The 19,437-nt window shown below is 43.9% G+C and overlaps 3 protein-coding genes and 1 long non-coding RNA gene across 5 annotated transcripts; 3 read left to right on the forward strand and 1 right to left on the reverse strand.

Annotated features, from left to right (window-relative positions):
• Positions 1 to 874: 874 nt before the first annotated feature.
• On the forward strand, positions 875 to 4,585 carry LOC100834990 (NADH dehydrogenase [ubiquinone] 1 beta subcomplex subunit 8, mitochondrial). 2 transcript variants are annotated; one of them, XM_010231043.3, is made up of 4 exons: positions 875 to 1,124; positions 1,205 to 1,345; positions 2,431 to 2,517; positions 3,629 to 4,585. In XM_010231043.3, the coding sequence occupies exons 1-4, from the start codon at positions 1,083 to 1,085 to the stop codon at positions 3,683 to 3,685; spliced, it is 327 nt and encodes a 108-aa protein (XP_010229345.1). In that variant the 5' UTR covers positions 875 to 1,082; the 3' UTR covers positions 3,686 to 4,585. The 2 variants fall into 2 exon arrangements, with proteins under 2 accessions (XP_010229345.1, XP_014752233.1); XM_014896747.2 differs by lacking the exon at positions 2,431 to 2,517 and having other exon boundaries at positions 922 to 1,124.
• Positions 4,586 to 4,976: 391 nt separating this feature from the next.
• Positions 4,977 to 5,908, forward strand: LOC100840356 (putative lipid-binding protein AIR1). Its single transcript, XM_003558978.4, has one exon. It carries the CDS (start codon positions 5,148 to 5,150, stop codon positions 5,580 to 5,582), a length of 435 nt encoding a protein of 144 aa, XP_003559026.1. The 5' UTR covers positions 4,977 to 5,147; the 3' UTR covers positions 5,583 to 5,908.
• A 2,866-nt stretch (positions 5,909 to 8,774) lies between these two features.
• Positions 8,775 to 9,514, forward strand: LOC100840969. The gene is made up of 2 exons (XR_730132.3): positions 8,775 to 9,149; positions 9,238 to 9,514. It is a non-coding gene; the product is annotated as an uncharacterized LOC100840969 (long non-coding RNA).
• Positions 9,515 to 10,699: 1,185 nt separating this feature from the next.
• LOC100840668 (proline-rich protein) lies at positions 10,700 to 12,001 on the reverse strand. The gene has a single exon (XM_003558979.4). It carries the CDS (start codon positions 11,679 to 11,681, stop codon positions 11,121 to 11,123), a length of 561 nt encoding a protein of 186 aa, XP_003559027.1. The 5' UTR covers positions 11,682 to 12,001; the 3' UTR covers positions 10,700 to 11,120.
• Positions 12,002 to 19,437: the final 7,436 nt, after the last annotated feature.

Below are 19,437 nucleotides of genomic sequence, written 5' to 3' on the forward strand. Positions count from 1 at the left end.
CCATCTCAGAAACAAACAAACAATATTGCCAGTATCATGCATACATGTTGCCGAATCCAATATTAGATATGATGCATCTCATGTAGCCGCCTGCCTCAAATAAAATTAAACTGCCTTGAGCGTTAATTAGCATGAGCCATGTGATCGGGCTAGCTAGCTAGGTACTCCATCTTCCTCTGATCTTAAATTCTTGACTCAAATTTGTCTGAACATACATGTATTTATTTTTTAAAAATGTCTAGATACATGTAATATTTCGACAACAATTTAGAATCGGACAGAGTACATGTTTTTTAAAACATAAACCAACCTTAATATTATTATTATTATCATCGACAGTACGTAGCAGTTGACAAGCATGGAGACACAATACAGCCCGGCCGGTCGATCCGCCGGTTCATGTGCTGCTTAACTGTGTGCTTCGAGCCGCAGTATACGGAATAATACTCTTTTATACACTGCATGTGTATGAGTCGTTCCTAATTAACTAATGATGCATGTTAGCACTGCTACACAAATCAGTACTAGCATGCATGGAACTGATTGGATCTGCCGGGATTATTGTTTACTGAGGAGACAAGACAGCTCCTCGTGTTGCTTGCTTGCTTGGGGATCTTTCTGATTTAGAATTAATAATTGGCAATGATATACTTCAATGTACGCTGCACGTAGCAGGACAACTGACAGGCCGCTGAGAAGCAAAGCTATTTCAGAGCCTGAACAACTCTCAGCTCTCTCTTTTTTTTCTCTTGTCTTTCAGAAAATAAAAACAAGAAGAAGCTTATGTTGTAGAGGAGGATGGCAATGGTTAATGGGTCGGTCCGCAGAAAAAAGCCCGGAGGCTGGTGAGGCCCGCTTAGGGAGAGTGGAAACGAAAACAAAGAAGGCCCTTAGCCTAACAGGCCTTTAAGCCTTTCTTTGCTTCCCCACCGTCCACCAACTGACAAAAAAACTCTAAAAAAAACCAACTGACAAAGAAAAAACTCGACACCGACCGGAGAGATGCCCGGCGGCAGCCTCGCCACGGTGGGATCCCGCTTCCTCGGCGGCCAGGGAGCCGCTGCCTCCGCCCTCGCGCCGTGATGGGCCTCCCCGCAGGCAACGAGGTCGCCCCCGAACGCCCCGTAAGTCCACCGCCGCCGCTTTCTCGCCGACGGCGTCTCCCCAACTCTCGATCCCCTCTCACCGCCCGTCTTCCTCGCAGATCCGTGTGAACGAAGAACTCGTCTGGGACAACGGCACGCCCTTTCCCGGAGACCTGCGTCGACCGCCTCGCGCCCCCACATCGGCTCGCTTCTTCGCCGCGCTCGGCCTGGCAGCCGTCGTCAGTGCCAAGATGCCCCACGTGAGTGCCTCAGCCCGAGCTTAAACTTTTATTAACCACATTGTTCTGCGGCAACAAACTATTAGAGTATCAAAGAATTTAGCGAATTACGATTTCTACTTGTCACATATAGATAAGTTGTAAGCTCCATTCCATGCTGAGCTCACAACTATGCTATGTAGGCAGTCGAGAAAGATCAATTCTTACTGATCAATAGCATGCCCATGTCTCATACACTATGCTGTATCTTCATCACCTGATGCACTTCTGTTAGGCGGTGCCTATCTGCTGCGATCAAACTGTGCGTGTATTAGATGATGCCTTGTTGTGAACTAAGAAAAAAATATTAAATGTGTCAAACTTTTCAGATCACATTCACCTTAAAAGCTTAAACAAACAAGGGCACAAGGCCCATCAAATTCTAAATCTTCAAGATTTTTATTCGACCCCTGGCCTTTTTTCGTTACATTTAGACCCAACTGGGCACTTGCACAAACTCTTTCTTCTGCAGTGGTGTGGCAAATGTTGTGCTGTAATTGAAACGAAAATATAATGAGAGTGATGGCTCTGTAGGTAATACGATTGTTAATGATCAACAATTCCAGCCTTGCGGGGGTACAGGACAGTGGCATTGGTACAGGGTACGGTACATAGGTATGGGTATGGTCAAATGAAATAAAATTTATACCAACAAGTGATATAAGGAAATAAGGTTCATAAGAAGACAGTATAAGGCTCACATTTCATACACTCCAATCCAACAAGCGTAAGGTTCACAGTTCACACGTATGCGAATAAAAGGAAATAAGTATCTGGCATAAGCATACATGAGGGAATAACTTTCAAGCTAGGCGAATAAATGACATTAGGTGCATAACAAGCTCCCAGTGGTTGCATGTGTTCCACATCCTTTGGTTTGTACTCTCTAGTACTCCTCTTTTGAGCAAGGCCTCATTTTATTGGGCGACTTCTAATCAGATGTATCATATAAGGCCTACCTAAGAGGGCCTTAAATTATATGCTACAAACATATAAAGTCCAGCCTCTGTTTGTAGCATATAATTTAAGGCCCTCTTAGGTACGTATCTGAGCCTTCCCTGAACCAGGTACCGGACTTGGGAGAAGTACGCCGTGCATCGGAGCCTCTAAGCCTAACTATCTTACTGTCATCAACTCTAGCATGGCAATGCCTTGTAAGCGATATATCTTTAACCCAGTTCATGCTGTGACCGCTATTGCAGTTTCAACCTATGCTGCCATGAGCCATCAAACTGCCTAATACATGTTGACCAATGTTTGTTCATGCTATGGATTGGCCTCTTACATTATACCTGCTGAGCAGTGTTCCTCGATTGCCATCTGAAACTGTTTTGGTAGTGCGCTCCTTTGTTGATTGGTTATTTTGTACCTTAGCCACACTGGTGGAGAGCAAACTGGACTTCCGTTATACAGGAGGCTGAGCAAATATGTGGTCAACCAAAGAGCATTGTGTTAGTAGTATTACCATTTACCCTGCATGTAGTTGTGAATTTCCTTCATGGAAAAGATGTACCGGGATCATGGCCATATAACAGCTCTGTTTATTACTTAATTGTTTGTTGCAACAAATCATGCTACTGTCTAGTATTTGTGCATCACTGGTCTTCCACAGAGACGATTGAGTAATAGTGATGTAGCAAGCGTTAAAAGGTAGATTATCTAAATGTTAGTCTCGGATTGGTGGAATTTAAGAGTAAGTACTGTAATTGTTTATTTTGCTGTTGTAATAGTTTATCTGAACTAGTAGTCTACTGTGCCGTCCAAATGTATAGCTTCATTGGGCATTTACAAAATCTCTCCTTTAAAACCTGTGGAAACATTGATGTGTTCTTACGTATGTTGTGTGTGGGTCGCTAGTAGATTTGGGTCAATATCCAAGCTGTACTACAAAGAGAACTTGAGTACAACTTGTCTCTTTCATCCATCTGCAGGCTCACATGGTACTGTGGTCATATGATTTGGATGTTAGTACTCCACTTTGCCTTCATGTATGCAAGTAACATGGCATGCCGTGTTGATGCGACTACGGAAAATCATGACATGATCGAATATTTTGGATTTCTTTTTGGCATTTTTCGCTGGCATGTCAACTTGTTGTTGTGTAAGAACTTTCTTTTATTTGTTTTACCTAGATGTCACCATTGGTTGAGATTGCTAACCATCTCAACACTACAAACAACTGGACAATCTTCCAAAAGCTTTTGAATTTCGATCGGTAGCTGTTGTTCACAAGCGGACTAAAGACTGTCATATTGGTCCTTGCAGGCGCCAAAGGTCTACCCATATGACAACCTGACGGTGGAGCTTGGTGGTTGGTCATAAGATGGACCAGACCGTTTCATCTCTTCAAGTTTTAACGGTAAAATCTTTCGCTCTGGTGTCTATCGTTACCGCAACAAGCTTCTCATTCTCTGACTGGCGATCTTTCCTTCATTCTGTTGTTTACGACTGTGTTGCAAAGGTTATAACTTCTTCTACCAACAATAACTCGACGGCTCACAGGCTCTTGCGAATGAGCTGCTGTGCTGCGAAGAGGCAAACAATGTTGGGACATTCTGTGGTAAAATTCCCCACCACCATGATATGTAACCTCCGTAGACCGAGTACAGCTGCTCGTGTTAATGAAAATGATGTTACGGTTCCAATAATATTGTCGACCGTGTCAGCTGGTGCTCGTGTTTTTGGCTCCGCCTCTGCATTATACTGTGCTGTTGATGGGTGAACTGGAAATTGGCTGAAGACAGCTTGGTCGGTTTCGGAGCTTAGCAGAATGCTGTGACGCAAGTGGTTCATGTGGGGATGATGAAACCCCAAAAGCATTATTGGTCTCATTCTTGGTCTCTCTCTTGCTGCGTAGCTGGTCCAGGGGAACCCGATGCGTTGAGTGCTTTGGCCATTTCTATAGCTCTCCATTTTATTTTGTTCTGTTGCCATGGGCAGCTTGTGTCACTCTTTTGTTTATTCATTATAGTGGGAAGAGGCTGTGTATAACAACTTGGTCAGTCAGCCAGTCATAGGCCCATCATGCCAGAGGAAGCTAATTAAGCTAGCTGGCACATGGTGTAGTGTGCAGGTTACTTCATCACAAGACCAATCCATCACCCATATGCATGTCTGATGCCTTGGCCACTGATAATTAAGCTACAGCTTATGATTGTAGTATGTTTAATTACCTCACTTTCTCTCTTGAGTAGTTAACCAGTGATCACTAATTACTGCACACATATATATGCCTATATATGCCTATATTTCAGCTTCTGTTGAGACTTCTCCCTGAGCTTCTGCCATGGATATCCTGGCTTCATGTTCACAAATAATCTCTGTACCTTATCATGATTCCCAGACTCAAAGATAAGGCTCAAGAGAAAAATTCAAGAAATTAGACAGATCGAGTAAGCTAGATATTTGATACTACTACCACATACGGACGATGCGATTCGAGCCACGTATTTTCGGGGCCTTCACTATGTTCCAATTAGGGCAATTAATGTGCCAGCTGGGGAGAGAATGCGACTGGCCGGCCCCTTGATCACATGCATATACATGCATGGCCCATGCATACTTGCACGAACCGTTGCCAACCAAATCACACACATCGAACGTACACTGCAGATACTCATACTCCTATGAACATATACCCCTGCTTGGCCTATATAAACCCATCTACCCTTATAGACCTAAACCCTCAACTCACCGACAGTACACCTAGCTAAATAGCTAGAGCGAGCTTCCTACAAGTAAGCACCTACCAGCTCACTCTAGCTAGCTTTACTAGCAACAAACAATGGCGGCGACCAAGAAAACCTTCTCGGCGGCGACGCTCCTGGTGCTCGTCATAGCGAGCACGTTCATTGCCAGCAGCAACGCGTGCAGCAGCTGCCACCACACGACCCCGTCCCCTCCGCCTCCGGCGGCGCCGGCTGCCGACTGCCCTCCGCCGCCCTACTCGCCATCGCCGTCGGGGTACTGCCCCACGGACACGCTGAAGCTGGGCGTGTGCGCCAACGTGCTGGGCCTTGTGAAGGTGGAGCTGGGCCACCCGCCGTCCGGCGAGTGCTGCAGCCTCCTCGGCGGGCTCGCCGACCTCGAGGCCGCCGTGTGCCTCTGCACGGCGCTCAAGGCCAACGTGCTCGGCATCGTCCTCAACATCCCCGTCAAGCTCAGCCTCCTCCTCAACTACTGCGGCAAGACCGCTCCCCAAGGCTTCATCTGCGCTTAAATTGAGCATCAACGATTGATTGCCCCATGCTTGATGCATTTTAATTACCTGTACGTGCTTGCATTTTGAATATTTTGTTTGTTTGCTTGTTCCAAATTTAACGTCGGTCTCGTCATGAATTCGGGTTCAGTCGGTCAGGGAGTAAGTGAGTAGTTTTGTTGCGTGTGTTCATTTCGTATATGCATTGGTTTTAATTTATATTTGGGTGTAAAAGACATATATATGGTGGGTCTCTGTGGTTGAGCAATAATCTCATTGGTTAAGCATGTAACAGTACTTGTATTTGCTGATGAAATGTACGTAATTCGCATAGCATTGATTCCAAAGCTCTCTTGTTGTTTCATACTCACTCTGACCCAAAATATATACTCCCCCGTTAAGACAAGCCTTTAATTTGATCAACATTCACGCCATTAATATTTTATGGCGTAATATTTACTGATATGTAAATTTTAGATTAATTGTTTGACCAACACTTACTCTAAGTCGTACTTTTTAAATAAAAAAAAGATCACTAGTATAAGTAAGGCTCCGTGTGGATGAAGATATTCAAGGCTATTGAATTGAATTGGCCCCAATACCACATCAGCCTTTGTAATGAAATGAGTTTATAATACCAATTTTTTTTGTTTGGTTGTACAAGATGTATTGCCAATCACTCAATCAGAATCAAGATATAGCAACCAATTAAAGAAAATGTGTCTTTTTACAAAACGACCGCAACGGAGCTACTTATTGCCAAAGAAGATTGGACAGAATCCAACCTGCAGGTTGCAGAGAGAAAACACACAGAAAGAAAAAGGCACTAGAGATTGGTGGCAGGGAACAAAGGAGAGAAAGAAAATGTTTGGATGTCCATATATAGACTTGAATCCGGTCGTAGCTCGCCATGTCAGCCCAACCCTGCCCCATGTAAACCCGACCCTTTTTTAGTGCTCAATATTCTGGTTCTCAATTTTATGGACGTACATTAGAATTGGCAAAATTAACTCAATTCCGATTCCGAATTCTAAACGCCCAAATGGGGTAATTTAACGGCTATGCTATTTCGAAGTAGTAGTCGTCTAATGACATCCAATCATGCATAATTGATATCCAGTCGATCGGCAGAAATTACAAAAAGATCGATCGCGATCATGCATGTGTACACGTACGAACTGAACATGATCGGTAAGTACCATTTAGCTAGCCTTTATATGTGTATATCTTTTCTGGCCATTTGCACGGATATTAATGCGTACGTCCGGTCTCGGTGCATACTCCTTCACGTGAACCGAGACAACACTCATATTGGGTTAATAATAAATGAATGTGAGTAGTACGTTATTGACCGGGTGCAGGTACCAAGAAAAAATAAAATGTATTGTGAAACAAATGAGAAAAATCCATACACGTTGTATTGTGGAATGGAGAAAGTATGTAAGACCAAAGAAAAGATACAGTACTATATGGTGCTCTGGTTGGAAGATGGAACGGAACGGAGCAGGCAGCGGCTGGCGGAGGAGGTTGGGCTTTCGATCTCTGAAGCTATATAGCTCTTCTTCTTTCCTGCCGACGACCCATATATGCATCGAGACGAGACGACCAGGGAGTTATGTATGACACGATTAACGCGCGTCGTGGTGGTGGCCAGATGAGATGGACGACATTTGTAAGTATGCAGGGAAGGCAACAAAAGGCGAGGGTTCACGGGTTGCGCATACTTACAAACGACTCATCTGGCTTTACTTTCCTAGCTGGTTGGTTCGATCGATCCCCTCCCCTTTCTAGCTAGCTCTGAACCCTGACCAAGCTGGCCCGACCGGTGTAGTACGTGTGGTTACCATCCATATCTGTATCTGCAAGAGCTCCACCGATCGATCGGCATGCACCAACCATGCATGCATATCCAGCATGCATGAATTGCATATGTGTTTGTTTGTTTGTTTGCGGGGAAAATAAAATTGTTGCATATATGGTTGCTTGATTGGCTGCATGCCATTTTAATTTGAGCACTGGTCAGTAATCTCATGGCCTGCCATCGATCGATATATGCATGTGCTAGCAAACTAGCTATAGGAGTACTCCCAAAATGTCCAAGCACCAAGATCACCAGCTAGCTAGATAACTCCGATCCTCATATGCGAATAGTACTGGAGTAGTGTGTTGCCCGCCGCCGTTTGCACACTAGCCAGCAGCTGTAAATTAAGAGTTTCCCCGTTCCTTTTAACATGAGTGTGGTTATATGTTAAGAGCCTGATTGTTAAGCAAAAGACTTAAATTTTAGTTAAAATATCATTGGATTAAGATTTGAACGTCATCTTCACTTTCATATTCCTCTCAATCACGCATCGAGACCTACCAATCTCCGAAAGTCAAAACAAAAATCTTTTCAATGGTAAAACCGTTTTAATACACAGGTCAATTTTCTTAACACGATATGGATATATCGATTCAACTAGCAAAACGTAGCACGGCAGAACCAGAAGAAAATGATGGGTACGTACGTGGAGAGGATCGCGCGAGATTAATGGGAACCGATCGAGATAGAGATGTGGGGAATTAGAGGAGTTGTACGGTACATGGATTATGCATGACACGATGATCCATGGACGGCTTCACGTGTTGCACATGCTTACAAACGTCTGATCATCCGCTGGCTTTTTTTCCCCGGGCCGGGCCGGCCGGGTTTGATCATATCAATCGATTCCCCCATTTTCTCTAGCTCTGAGCCTCTGACCCCTTGACCACCAGGCCCGACCGGCGCCCGATGGCAAGACATATCTCTAGCTCCAGCTAGGAGTCGATCCAAGCACCAATATACCATCTACTGCTGCAGACTAGGTATATAGAAGAGAGATCGATCTGCAAGGTGAACCGGCAGCTGCCCAATCAAGCATACGTGGCCATAGATAGAAAGATATGCGTAATCTTGTGACCAGTCCAAATCATCGTCGATCGGTCCATTCTGGTTGGCTCAGAGATAATGGATCGAATTGACGCGTGTGTGACGCGGCTATACACTAGACAAAATGGAACGGATACATAGAACATGTGAGGCACGACTACACATGCATATATGTGAGAGACGACAAAACGTTTATGTCATGAGAGTTAGTGTTTGAGACTCCTGCCAAACAGCAAGGACTTAACGTCTGAGTGAGAAAACCAACCAACCTACCATTTCTCGATGTATATATAAATAGGAGCCATGTGTATATATGCGTCTCAAGCAATCCATCAATCCAATAAGCTAAGCCATTTCTCCTAGTCTTCTCTTCCGATCGATATAGTATAGACATCAAAGCCCAGGTTAGCCAGCAGCCATGGGAAGCAACGATGGTCTTATTAAGAGTGTGATCATCTGCGTCCTCATACTGGGGCTACTCCTGGAGCACCAGGCAGTCCAAGTAGATGCCAGGCAGAGTTGCTGCAGCAGCACCGAGGGAAGGAGATGCTACTTGAGATGCCGTTTAACAGTGGAAGCCTGCTTGGAGGAATGTGGATGTATAATCATTTCTGGCTCAACTTGTCCAAGTGCCTTCCCTTATCCACCTCTCGCGGCTGACTCCCGTAAAGAGAACTCAGGTCACTCTTGATTTCCTTCTTCTTTATGTATTATCTGATCTTGCAAATTACAAGTTGTTCATTTAATTTAATTTAATTTGCTTTGCAGGTGATGCTGTCGTTGCAGCCTAATTAATCATGCATGTACGTATACGTGCATGATCCATGTCCAAGAGCCAACTTCATGTTGGTAGCTAGTACTGCTTCGTGTTAAATAAATTGGGTTCGATATAATCCTTCCAACCGTATCCAAGCCCAGTACGTGTGTGTTTTATCCTCCTCGTTCCAATAAGAGTCATCACGCGATGAATATATTTGTACCCTTTGCCCTTTGGCCAATTTATATGAACGCTACAAGTAATGAAATTTGTGTTACATTTGCTTCTTCTTTTTTGCTTCTCCTTTGGGCTAACATGCATGTGGACCAGGCCCCGGCCTGGCGACCGTCCTCCTGGATGGGCCACGACGTTGAATGTGGATGGTTCCAAATTTCCCAACAGCTCGAGTTCGCCTCCATCCCCCACCTAAGAACTATTCGCCGAATCGGCACCAGCAGATTTTCTTTTGGCCAGATGATTCCGATCCTCATCCCTGAATAGTCCATCTGTACTACGATCTATTAATTTCTTGAGCTGCTTTTGTCTGAGATGCTACGCACATCTGTCTTTGACGTGTGGGACGACCAACGATCTGGCTGTTCGCGTTATGTCCATCTCAACTTCTCAAGATAGATTGCTAAAGTTATATGGACGGCGTATTAGATATCGAATAAACAGAGTCGATAAATGAAAGGTGAAACTTGTAATCACTTTGACGTATTTTGTGAAAGTCCTCTCGTGATTACAGGTTGTATGAGGAATTCAATAAAGGAGTGGCTATTTTCCAGTTGCCTGTTTTTTAAACAAAATACCATAAATCTTAGTTGACGTATTGGAACCGTTGTGCTAAGATCTGAGGCTCGTCCCCACTCTTCCTCTTACGTGCTATTGTTGGATTAAGATCCGACGGTCAATTAATATCTCTAACTAAAAAGAGAAGACTTCTCAACAGCAAATGCATGTATACATAGTTCTTATCGGAATAAAAGTATAAAACTCTCACGTGCTAATAATCTCTGCAGTGCTATACATGCAGGTACCGCATATTTTCGAATCAAGCATGTATGTTGTTTAAGGCTTTCATTTCAGTAATTGAGTTTTGTTCTGCAAGCGTGTTCCTTGAGCTTCCTTCTTGGTGTGGTGCACTGTTGCTGTATCAGAAGTAAAACAGCCATATATACAGCCCGTAGGTTTTCTTCGCCTGCCTGCCTGCAGCAGTATTAGTTAAGGTGGGTATTAGTTAAGGTGGTTTTGGTGATCTGATGGGTACGTGTAGGTACTTAGCACTGTGTAGGTGTGAAACGGCCCGGTCCTAATGAGACGCGACACTGATCTCATTCCACGCGCCCTGTCTCACTCGATCCCACACATGCATGCATGCAAGGATCGATATTCAGTAGATCCTTGGCTGTAATAGTATAACTGAATTTGCGGTTGCATCACCACCAAATCAAAAAACACAAAGACGCATAATTCAGTTCCTTTATTGAGCTCATTGATATATTAAGGAATTGGAAATAAGGACACATGAGCTCTTGAATTAACAAACGAAAGCAAATAAAACAGGTATATAGTAGTACTAGCATGCTGTAGTACATGCATCATTTACTACAGCAAACGACGACAGAGAGATCACTAGCTAAGCTAGCGATCACTAGCATACAAGCTAGTAGCACATGAAATTAAAACAAAACGGCAAGAGCTAGCGAGTGATGGATGAAAATTAAGCAAGTATAGTACAGTGGTACCAGTACGGGCATACATTACACGTACGTGTATATAGTTGGTGGATGAGATCATGGGACGACGATCGAGCAACAACGAAGACGAAGGAAATTGAAAGGATATGCGGTAGTACTGCGGTTGGATCACTAAGGTAGGAATGGATGCATGATCATGGGCACTGGAAGCCTGTGGGGACACGCTTGCCGCAGTAGTTGACGAGGAGGGAGAGGTCGATGGGCACGTTGAGGTTGATGCCCAGGATGTTCGCCCTTAGCGCCGTGCACAGGCACACCGCGGCTTCCAGGTCCGCCAGCCCCTGGATCAGCGTGCAGCACGGCTTCTTGGGCGGCGTCCCAAGCTCCAGGTTGATCAGCCCGTTGAGCACGTTCGCGCACACCCCCAGCTTCAGCGCGTCGATCGGGCATCTTCCTAGCCCCCCTGACCCTGAGCCACCTCCTCCTCCTCCTCCTGAGCCGCCGCCTCCGCTGCCGGATCCTCCACCGCCCGATCCGCCGCCTCCGCTGCCGCCGGATCCGCCGGAGCCGCCGCTGCCTCCGCCTGGCCCACTACCGCCGCCGCCGCCTCCGCCTCCTCCTCCGCCGCCGCCGCCGCCGCCGGTGCCGGGGCTGGGGCAGGAGCCGTCGCAGTGGCAGCCGCAGGCGTCGGAGAAGGTGAAGAAGAGGAGGTTCAGGGCCAGCAGCGTGGCGATCGCGGCAGCTTTCTTCGCCATGGCTGCCTTAGCAGAGCTTGCTATACTACAGTGTATGCGCGCAGGGTTTTGCTACTAGCAGCTGCTAGATCGATCTGCCTAGCCGAGTGAGTGTTGTGTGGTAGTGCAATGGAGCTTTGGGCGCTATTTATAGGGCAACAGCGCAAGGAAGGAAGCAAAGGAAAGGTTTAGCTCCAAGTACTAGCTAGCTTAGCTTAGGCTCAGAGAGATGTTACCGGAATGATCGAGGGCCTCCATGTGAGAGGACCTAGCTAGCTAGCTTTGCTACAGGTGCAATGAGATGATCGATGACGATGAGATGGGATGAATGCATGTGGAGGAGTAGTGGAGCCCTGCATGCATTTGCATTGCATGCTTTGAACTGCAAAGGCATGAGCTGGTGGTGGAGGAGAGGAAGGAGACAAAGGGGTTGGGTTTGGAAGGTTGCCCGTTTCTAGGGCCATCACGCTCTAGTGCTGAGAAAAGATGGCGTACGACTCTTATCATAATGCTAGTTTGATCGTCCTTACCCTAGGCCGTAGCTGCCTTCAGCTACGTGCAGGGTACAGCATTTGCCGCTTTGTGTTTGGCCACTTCTTCCTGCATCTGCATGCATGAATGCAGCCATGGATGGTGTCCTGTCATGTCGATCGGCGACCCTGCTGATTTTACGTCAAGTCACCGGCCGCCCTTGGATCTGGTTAATTAATCATAGTGGCTTGGATAATCGAGGAGCTACAGTTGCATCCCGTGATCTCGATTGATTGGACACGCACGTATATTGTATTGTATATATTGTATGCGCGTACGGACGACGTACGTCACCGTCGAAGCAGAACATGCATGCAGCCGGGACGACAGATGATGCATGGTGTCGCACTGAAGAGATTCGTGGACTGACAACGCAACCAAAAGTCTGATCTGATGGAAAGAGCTAATACAATCCACTATATACTTCAACACTCCTCCTTCCTTAAGGCAATTCACTATATACTTCAACACTCCCTCTCATGTGTGGCTCCCGCAGGTCTAAACGTGGATCGAAAGTGCGTTGTAATTTAATTGCGGCAACCGGGTCTCAAACTCGAGACCTCTTGGCTCTGATACCATGTTAAGATATCCCATCTAACCATCTATCCCAAAAGACCGATCTGATAGGAAGAGGAGATTTGATATACTTAACACCCCCTTCGCATCCGACGTGGATGTGGAAAGAAAGAAGCTCCCCCACGCCCGACGTGGGCGTGGATAATGATGGGAAATTGCGGGGAGATTGAGACTCAAACTCGAGACCTTTGGCTCTGATATCATGTCAAGCTTCATGCGCTAGCTAACGCAACCAAAAGACCGATCTGATGGAAGGGGATAGCTAATTCACTTATACTTCAACACTCTCCCTCACGTGTGGCTCCCGCAGGCCTAAACGTGGATCAAAAGTGCGCCGCAATTTAATTGCGGCAACCGGGTCTCGAACTCGACACCTCATGGCTCTGATACCATGAAGAGCTTCATGCACTAGCCAACGCAACCAAAAAACCGATCTGATGAATTGGTTAAGACAATCCACTTATACCTTGAAAACGCACGACGCGGCACGTACCAAATATAATCGGCCGGTATGGACAAGAGCTAGATGATTGTTATATTGCATGTTGGTCTTGTCCTGCATGGGGAAGATGCGCGGCGTCGTCGTGGCATGCATATATGAGACTATTATTCATGCATGATCGGTCGGTCAGCTGCATGCATGCATGCTTAATAAGGTCCGGATTGACCGCTGGTCGATTCGGGCACTGATGGACATGCATGCATCTTTAGTTTACTTTCTTGCATGTAGTTGTAATAAATCTATTCATGCGTGTACGTAGCTGGTGAGAACTCCTGCATCGATCCATGCTGCATGCATTCCTGGTTGCTACACACAGCTTAGCTAGCTAGCGGTGAGGTTTTGGTCACATATGCATATGCCCTTGCCACTGCTTATTGCTGTGTTGTGTTTTCTGTTCTGTCTGCCTGGCAGCTGGTAACACGTACATGCATACGTGTTGGCGTCTACGTACGTTCTCGATCAATCGGGTTTGTCTAACTTAGGTTAATTTGTGCGCGCAGTCAGACACGTGGCATTTTCCTCTCGTTTGCCCCCCTGTGTGTATGAAACCATGCAGATCGTGGGCTACATTTAACTCCTTTTAAGAGTATGGGCTATATTTAACGGTGGCCCATATATGTATCTCATTCTTCAGGCCCATATGCATGTACTTGAGCTCCTGAGGACGACGTGTCTATCTATTGTTGTGGTCTCCTCTAAAAAAAAATCTATTGTTGTGGTCCAAAAGTCGAAATTACTTGCAGTGCTAGTGCTACCTGTGCAAATGTATAGTACTCCGTACTTTTTTTATTTTTGCGAATACTATGCTGCAAATGTATACGCGGGCGTACTTCTTGCAGAAAAGAAATGTGATTACCATGCAGATTGATCTATGTCGTATTTTACTTAACGTACTTGAATTTTGGACACAGAAATAATAATGGACAAACGAAAGAAAAAAAAAATCCGTGCATTGACAGCTGGCCGGCAGGCTAGTGGCGGGATCGACAGGGCACGCTCAATATATATATATATATATTTTATATATATATATATATATATATATATATATATATATATATATATATATATATATATATATATATATATATGATGATTATGTCCATTATGACACCTCTCTGGCCAGACAGCAATTCGACGAGCAAGGTCACGAGACCATGCATCGGACAAGAGAAGAAGAACAAGAAGAAGAATATATAACAGCTTCACGTACGAGTACAAAGTTTATTGAAGAATCTGATCATGCACACCATATATATTCGATGGGCGGCCATGATCGATCGTCACATGCAGTTGGAGGCAACGCCTAGCTAGGTTGTTGGATTGGTGCTGCTGGGAACATCGACGCAGCAATGGCCCATGTCTCTGCAGTAGCACCGGTTAGTAGCACTTCACCCGGTTTGGTCGCATAAAACCGTGCACGAATGGATCGAGCACTCATCTATCTCTGAACACTTTGTTAAGATCGGTACGTCCTTTATACCTACATCCAGTCCAATTGAAGCAGCCACACGTATATGCGTCCCCAATTAGTACATACAAAAGGTACAGATATATCAAAAAGATGTAAATAATACTACTCAAGTGGACTAAGAAATGTATATATGTACCTATGTCTCTCCCGGTTGCGTGGCAGGACAAGAAGAAAGTAGTGGTCGTGAAAATAAGAGCTGCCAAGCACAGAGCTCTCATGCTCTTCTTGCTAAGCGCCATAGGATCGATCGGTCGGTGGTTGGCGCTCTTCTTTTTCACCTGCTAGCTGCCGGCCGTACGTTCTTTGTTATTCCAGTATATGCAAGTGCAGCTATGTTCTTTTTTTCCTAGTGTTTATATAGAGACGAGAAGTCATTTTTGGTACATTATTGGTTAATTTACATATATTGGCTAGCCTTGATTTGTATCCTTATATAACACACGTATATATCAATATCTATAGCAATGTGTATCTCTTGGATAACTTTGTTAATAGTTGGCTTCCTGCAATGTTTGGCATATGAAATTGATTACCTTGCAAGAAAACAAGTGCATGTATGGAATCGATTAACTGGCTTCCAAATTTTTTCTCACCTAGTTATTCCTTCATAGTTGTTTTCTTTTTCGGAAATGCTCCACGTACAATTAAATTCGTACGGCACAATTATGATGATTTTTTTTTCAGTGCATCAATCGGAAGGTAATTGAGCCCAAGCCCATATTCCTGCTCTACGAAATGTGTTGTGGTCGTACAAAGCACAGCGACACAAAAAACTGACCCTGGTCACACATCTTTTTTGGAGGATCGTATCTCTGGTCACTAAATTGACACACATATATATATATATTGAATCCGCTTTGCATAAAATAAGTTTATTTATTGAATCTGGCCGGTGCATCAACCAGGCCGCTGGTTGCACATACAGATGATTAATTAATCAGCCAGAAGCTTACATTTGTGAGTACATGCATGGATCATTAGGAGTGCGGCGTTAGTGCTGTTCCATTATAATGGAAATCGGTGCAGCAGTGGCGACTGTCGGAGCAGTAGCACCTATGAGGATCCCAGCCTAGTTCGTTGCATCGATCCGTGCAGGAATGAATCGAGCACTCTTTAATCTCTGAACACTTTGTTACGATCGTGTCGTCCATCGTACCTGCATGCTCATATAAACGAACACAGTCAGTAGATAGATAATTGAAGTATAATTTGGCTTAGTTGGGCATTAATTAATTCAGCTCGAAGTGTAAAGATTTTTTAAATTTTTACCTATGTCCCTTCCCGTTGCATAGCTGGACATGGCGATCAGAGCTACCAAGAACAGAGCCCTCATGCTGTTCTTGCTAAGCTCCATAAGGACTATGGTACTTGGATACTCGATCTGCTTCGTCTTCTGCCGTTCCTTTGTTATTTGATACTACTATGTAAGTGCAGCTAGAATGTTGTTCCTTAATTTTCCTAGCTACCGTTTATATATATAGCGACGGTATTAATTGTTCTGGCCTACATTGGCTAGAATTGATTAGTATTCTTACATAACACACATATCCAATCAGATAATTTGGATAATTCGCTTCCAAAGTTTGGTACTAGTATATGACATTAGTTGTGCCTGTATTAATTTGGATAATTCGCTTCCAAAGTTATTTGGTACTAGTATATGTCATTAATTGTTTTAGGAAAACAAGAGCTTATATCAAAAATAAAAAAATTGGGTCCCACGCAGTTAACAATCTTCTGGTGTCTGGATGACATGGTACTGACAGTACGTTCCAAAGATTTCATAATTCCTCCATCCGACAAAAGATGTCTTAACTTTGACTAAATTTGAATGCATTTATATATTAAGTCATGTTTAGATACATCTAAATTTTGATAAATTTGAGACATCTTTTGTTGGACGGAGGAAGTAGATCTTTTTGCTATGTCTAGAAGATCAGATGCATGTACTGGCTATTCCTAGCTAGCTAGTGTAGCCGTTCCTGTCCGGTCCAACATAGCGTCTCCATGCTGTGGCCAATGGAGACCATGTTATTCTTCATTTCACACGATCTCGTACAAAATCAAGCTTGTTCTTTGTACAGTTACCGACCAATTCTTTCGATGAGTTCTTCGTTGCTTGTTTAATTTCCAGCGTTGATTGATCGATCGATTTGTAATATCGTTATCTGGTGATGGATGGCTAGCTTATCGTTTAGCTCCAATCCATTGAACAAGTTGTTGATCATAGACCATCATGCGTTCATATTCATGCAAAATTGCAATTTGCCAAGCCTCAAATAGTTAAGCAATATAATTTGTCGATCTGGTGTGGGCTGTGGTACATATATATTGTCATATCTGTGATTATTGTTGGTCAGGTTTATATATATGGTCGATCAAGTGTGCACATCGATCCTTCCATGTCGGCATGGTTGGCTATATATACGCACGTCGGTCTCCATCCATCCATCCATTCGGCAGAGAGAAGATTTCTATATCTAGCTGTACTAGCGTGTGATGGAGATGTATCTGCAGGACATGTATAGTACCAATGTGGATGTATCCAGGTAGCTCTTCAGATGTAGCTGGTTAAATTGGCCATATACGCACAAAACCTCGAGTCAAATCGATGGCTAGTATATATATCGCAAGCGACAAGAAGAGGTCTTTCCAAGACTTTGACCCTAGCGAGAGAGAGTTGACTAGTAGTTTGAGATCCATGCATGAGCCCTGCGTGTTAGGTAATCCAGGTACGTGACTGATATTTCTGTGAGATTATTAACTAAGGGCTCACCAAATGACCTTAATTAACTACTAGAACAACTCGTTTTGTTTTAGGATCATCGCAGCTAGGCAAACACAGCCTCAATCAAAAGAATGGAAAAATGGGTCTCGAAAGCACTGAAGCATGCGCTGCTGGAATAAACAGTAAATTCGAAGTAAGCAAATAACAATGTCGCCTATAATTTACCACCATCAATTATTCAATATCACAAATATGTTTGAGAATTCGTTGGGTGGGGTTTCTAAAAAAATAAAAGCTCAAATTCGTGTGAGGTTTCAGCTTTATGTTGGACTATTTGAAACTGGATGAACAATATTGTTATTAGCAATACTTCTTGCGGGTTATTCACAAGGCAACACATCGGATCCACTTATGGGCCTATATGCTCCCTGTGGACGAATGGGAGTTTATGGACTCTAAGTGCAACCGACTAGAGACGGCGTCGCACGGATATTTGTCCGTTGGCTGATTTTTCTATCCATTTGAACTATAACCAATTCACCAACTTGTGTTGGACAAATTTATGTTATGCTACCATTTTGATATTTTTTGGGTGAAATTTCAAACAGCGAACTCGGAAATAGTTTATGAAACCCCTGAAATTTTGGTCCACCTAAATGTTGTCCAAAACGAAATTTTAAACCTTGGTGTGTGCACCTGGAGAAAAACCTGCAGTGTGTGGACTGTAGAATTTAATGTTCACAGCCAAAAAAAAACAGCAAACCCAAAATAAGTTTATGCCCCTGCCAAAATTAAGGCAGACATGAAGAATTTTATCTAACCCGGTACTAAGGTCTCCGAACATGTTAATTATGTGGACGGCGTAAACCGGAACCCGTTTCTGTGGCGTGCCATGTCAAGCTGAAGAATCAGTGTTGAGTGCAGGAAGCAACATCTCAAGCGCTGCCCGTCCGGCCGTCCAGTTCCTTGTATATATATGGAGGTTCTTCTCGTAATATCAATTCTCGTGCACTGGATTTGCATACTATATACATCGATCCAAGATGCATTTCTCCGACAACATGATGGATGGGCCTCAAATTCAGGATGAAATGATACAGGTTAGGTGATACCCCAATGTGCTAGTAGACAGTATAATATAGTCCGAAAACACATGATTAGGAGAGAATTCCATATTTGCCACTGAGAATTTGCTCATATGCTCAAATGCCACTGAGAATTTACCTGTTCCAAATATGTCACTCAAATCTTATATAGGGTACAAATATGCCACTGCCGTTAGTTGACTGCTAGTTGACCGTTAAGTCAATTTTATATTGACCGAAATCCCCCTGGTCCACAGGTAAAAAAACAAGAAAACTAAAATACCCCCTCGGTCTCTCTCTCCCTCTCCCTCTCCACAAATTATGATGAGTTTTAGTCTATTAATTTGCTGGATTTATTATGACTTTTGTGATCTTAATTAAAATCAAGGGAAGTACTGTTGAGATTTTCCAATTTTTCATGGTAAAATCATTATTGTTGAAATTTACTCCGAAATGGTATTACAGGCATCTTAAAAACCTTGAAAAGCTAAGTTTTCTAAAATGAGTAATTTGTTGTAAATGGAACATCAACATACTACATAAGGGCAAAATTGTCTTTTCATCTTCTACTTAACGGTCAACTAGCGGTCAACTAACTGTAGTGGCATATTTGTACCCGTGCAAAATTTGAGTGGCATATTTGAAACAGGAAAATAACATACGGGCAAATTCTCAATGGCAAATATGAAATTCTCTCCATGATTAGTTAGTATCGCACAAGCCAAAGAAGAGAACTTGGATATTTTCTTCGGTCGGAGCAATTGGTTTCTTGGCAGATGCACCTCTTAGCTACGTAGTACATTGATTCTAAACTGCGACTGTATGAGCGCGCGTATATATTGTACACAATTGCACGCAACAGATCATATACCAGAGGCATG

The sequence above is a fragment of the Brachypodium distachyon genome, chromosome 1 (assembly GCF_000005505.3).
Source record: "Brachypodium distachyon strain Bd21 chromosome 1, Brachypodium_distachyon_v3.0, whole genome shotgun sequence".
NCBI lineage: Eukaryota > Viridiplantae > Streptophyta > Magnoliopsida > Poales > Poaceae > Brachypodium > Brachypodium distachyon.